The sequence below is a fragment of the Sinocyclocheilus rhinocerous genome, unplaced genomic scaffold (genome assembly GCF_001515625.1).
Source record: "Sinocyclocheilus rhinocerous isolate Xijiao unplaced genomic scaffold, SAMN03320098_v1.1 scaffold7809, whole genome shotgun sequence".
Taxonomy (NCBI): domain Eukaryota; kingdom Metazoa; phylum Chordata; class Actinopteri; order Cypriniformes; family Cyprinidae; genus Sinocyclocheilus; species Sinocyclocheilus rhinocerous.
The window spans coordinates 8,348-9,477 of record NW_015638655.1 but is presented as its reverse complement, the minus strand read 5'-3'; the positions used below and the strand labels follow the sequence as shown (position 1 = coordinate 9,477).

At 34.2% G+C, this 1,130-nt stretch overlaps 1 protein-coding gene across 1 annotated transcript in view; it reads right to left on the bottom strand.

Moving 5' to 3' along the window:
- Positions 1-455: 455 nt before the first annotated feature.
- LOC107749966 (uncharacterized) overlaps positions 456-1,130 on the bottom strand; it is a 3,294-nt gene continuing 2,619 nt past the window's right edge. Inside the window, exon 3 of the mRNA XM_016565205.1 lies at positions 456-488. Within this exon, the coding sequence (XP_016420691.1) occupies positions 456-488 (33 nt within the window). The remainder of the gene's footprint in view (positions 489-1,130) is intronic.

The following is a 1,130-nucleotide window of genomic DNA, read 5'->3' as shown; positions in this document are numbered from 1 at the left end:
TTGTCTCCTCTGAGGCTGGGAATCTAAATAGTGTTCTGTGCTCGTCAGTGCAGCCAAAGGCAGAACAGTTAGCATGTTTTGCTCAAACTTTCACCATGGCATTAGAGCTGGTACACCGTTGTCGCTTGCAAAATCAAATGACGGCACCGTGGGTGGAAACTTACTTTACTTTACTTTTTTACTTTTAGTCATTTAGCAGCCGCTTTTATCCAAAGCGACTTACAAATAAGAAAAAGTAATTAAAACTAAAAGCTAAAACTCTATAAATACTATATATATACACATTTAAGAAAATAAAAGAAATTAAATAAAAATGACAAATGCATACAACAACATTTCAAAACTAAAACATTTAAATGAAAACAAAAAAAAAAGCTAAAAACAATTCAAAATATTAAAAGAACAAAAGGTATAGATTTAGATGTGTGAAAAGAGATGGGTTAAGGGTGGGTTTCTTAATAGGTGGTTTGTAGGAGCCTGTCTAAATGCTGAGGGAAAAACACCAGTGTGAAGGGATGTGTTAATGATGTGAGTGAGTGCAGGTACAACTGCAGGAGAAATGGCTTGAAGGAGATGACATGGAATAGGATCAAGTGGACAAGTAGTTGGATTATTTGAAAGGATGAGTTTGGAGACTTCTGTCTCAAAGAGTGAAGAGAAGGATGTGAACAAGTGTATGTTTGCTGGTAAGATGTGCTTGACATATTGTGGTGTGGAGAATTGTGCACTGATGGTTTAAATTGTATTAATGAAGAACATGGCAAAGTCATCAGCTGTTAGTTTATGAAGGAGGGGGAGGAGGAGGACAAAGGAGGGAGAAAAATGTTTTAAAGAGTATATAAATGATTGGTATGTGTAACCCAGGTTACCTGCAGTGTTAAAAGATGATTGAATGAAATAAATAAGAAGAATGTTATTTTTCTTTATTTTCTATTTTATGTATTTTAGATTATTTTCATGGGCATTTAAACAGTCAATAAGAATATTTTGTGTTTGGGAAAAATGACCAATGAGGATTTAGGATGTTGCATAGCAACAATCAACAGTCAAGTTTGATATGAAACAGAGACTGTTAAATCGATTTATAATTTGTGACGCAGTTGATAATAAGGCCTCATTACTTTCCTTTC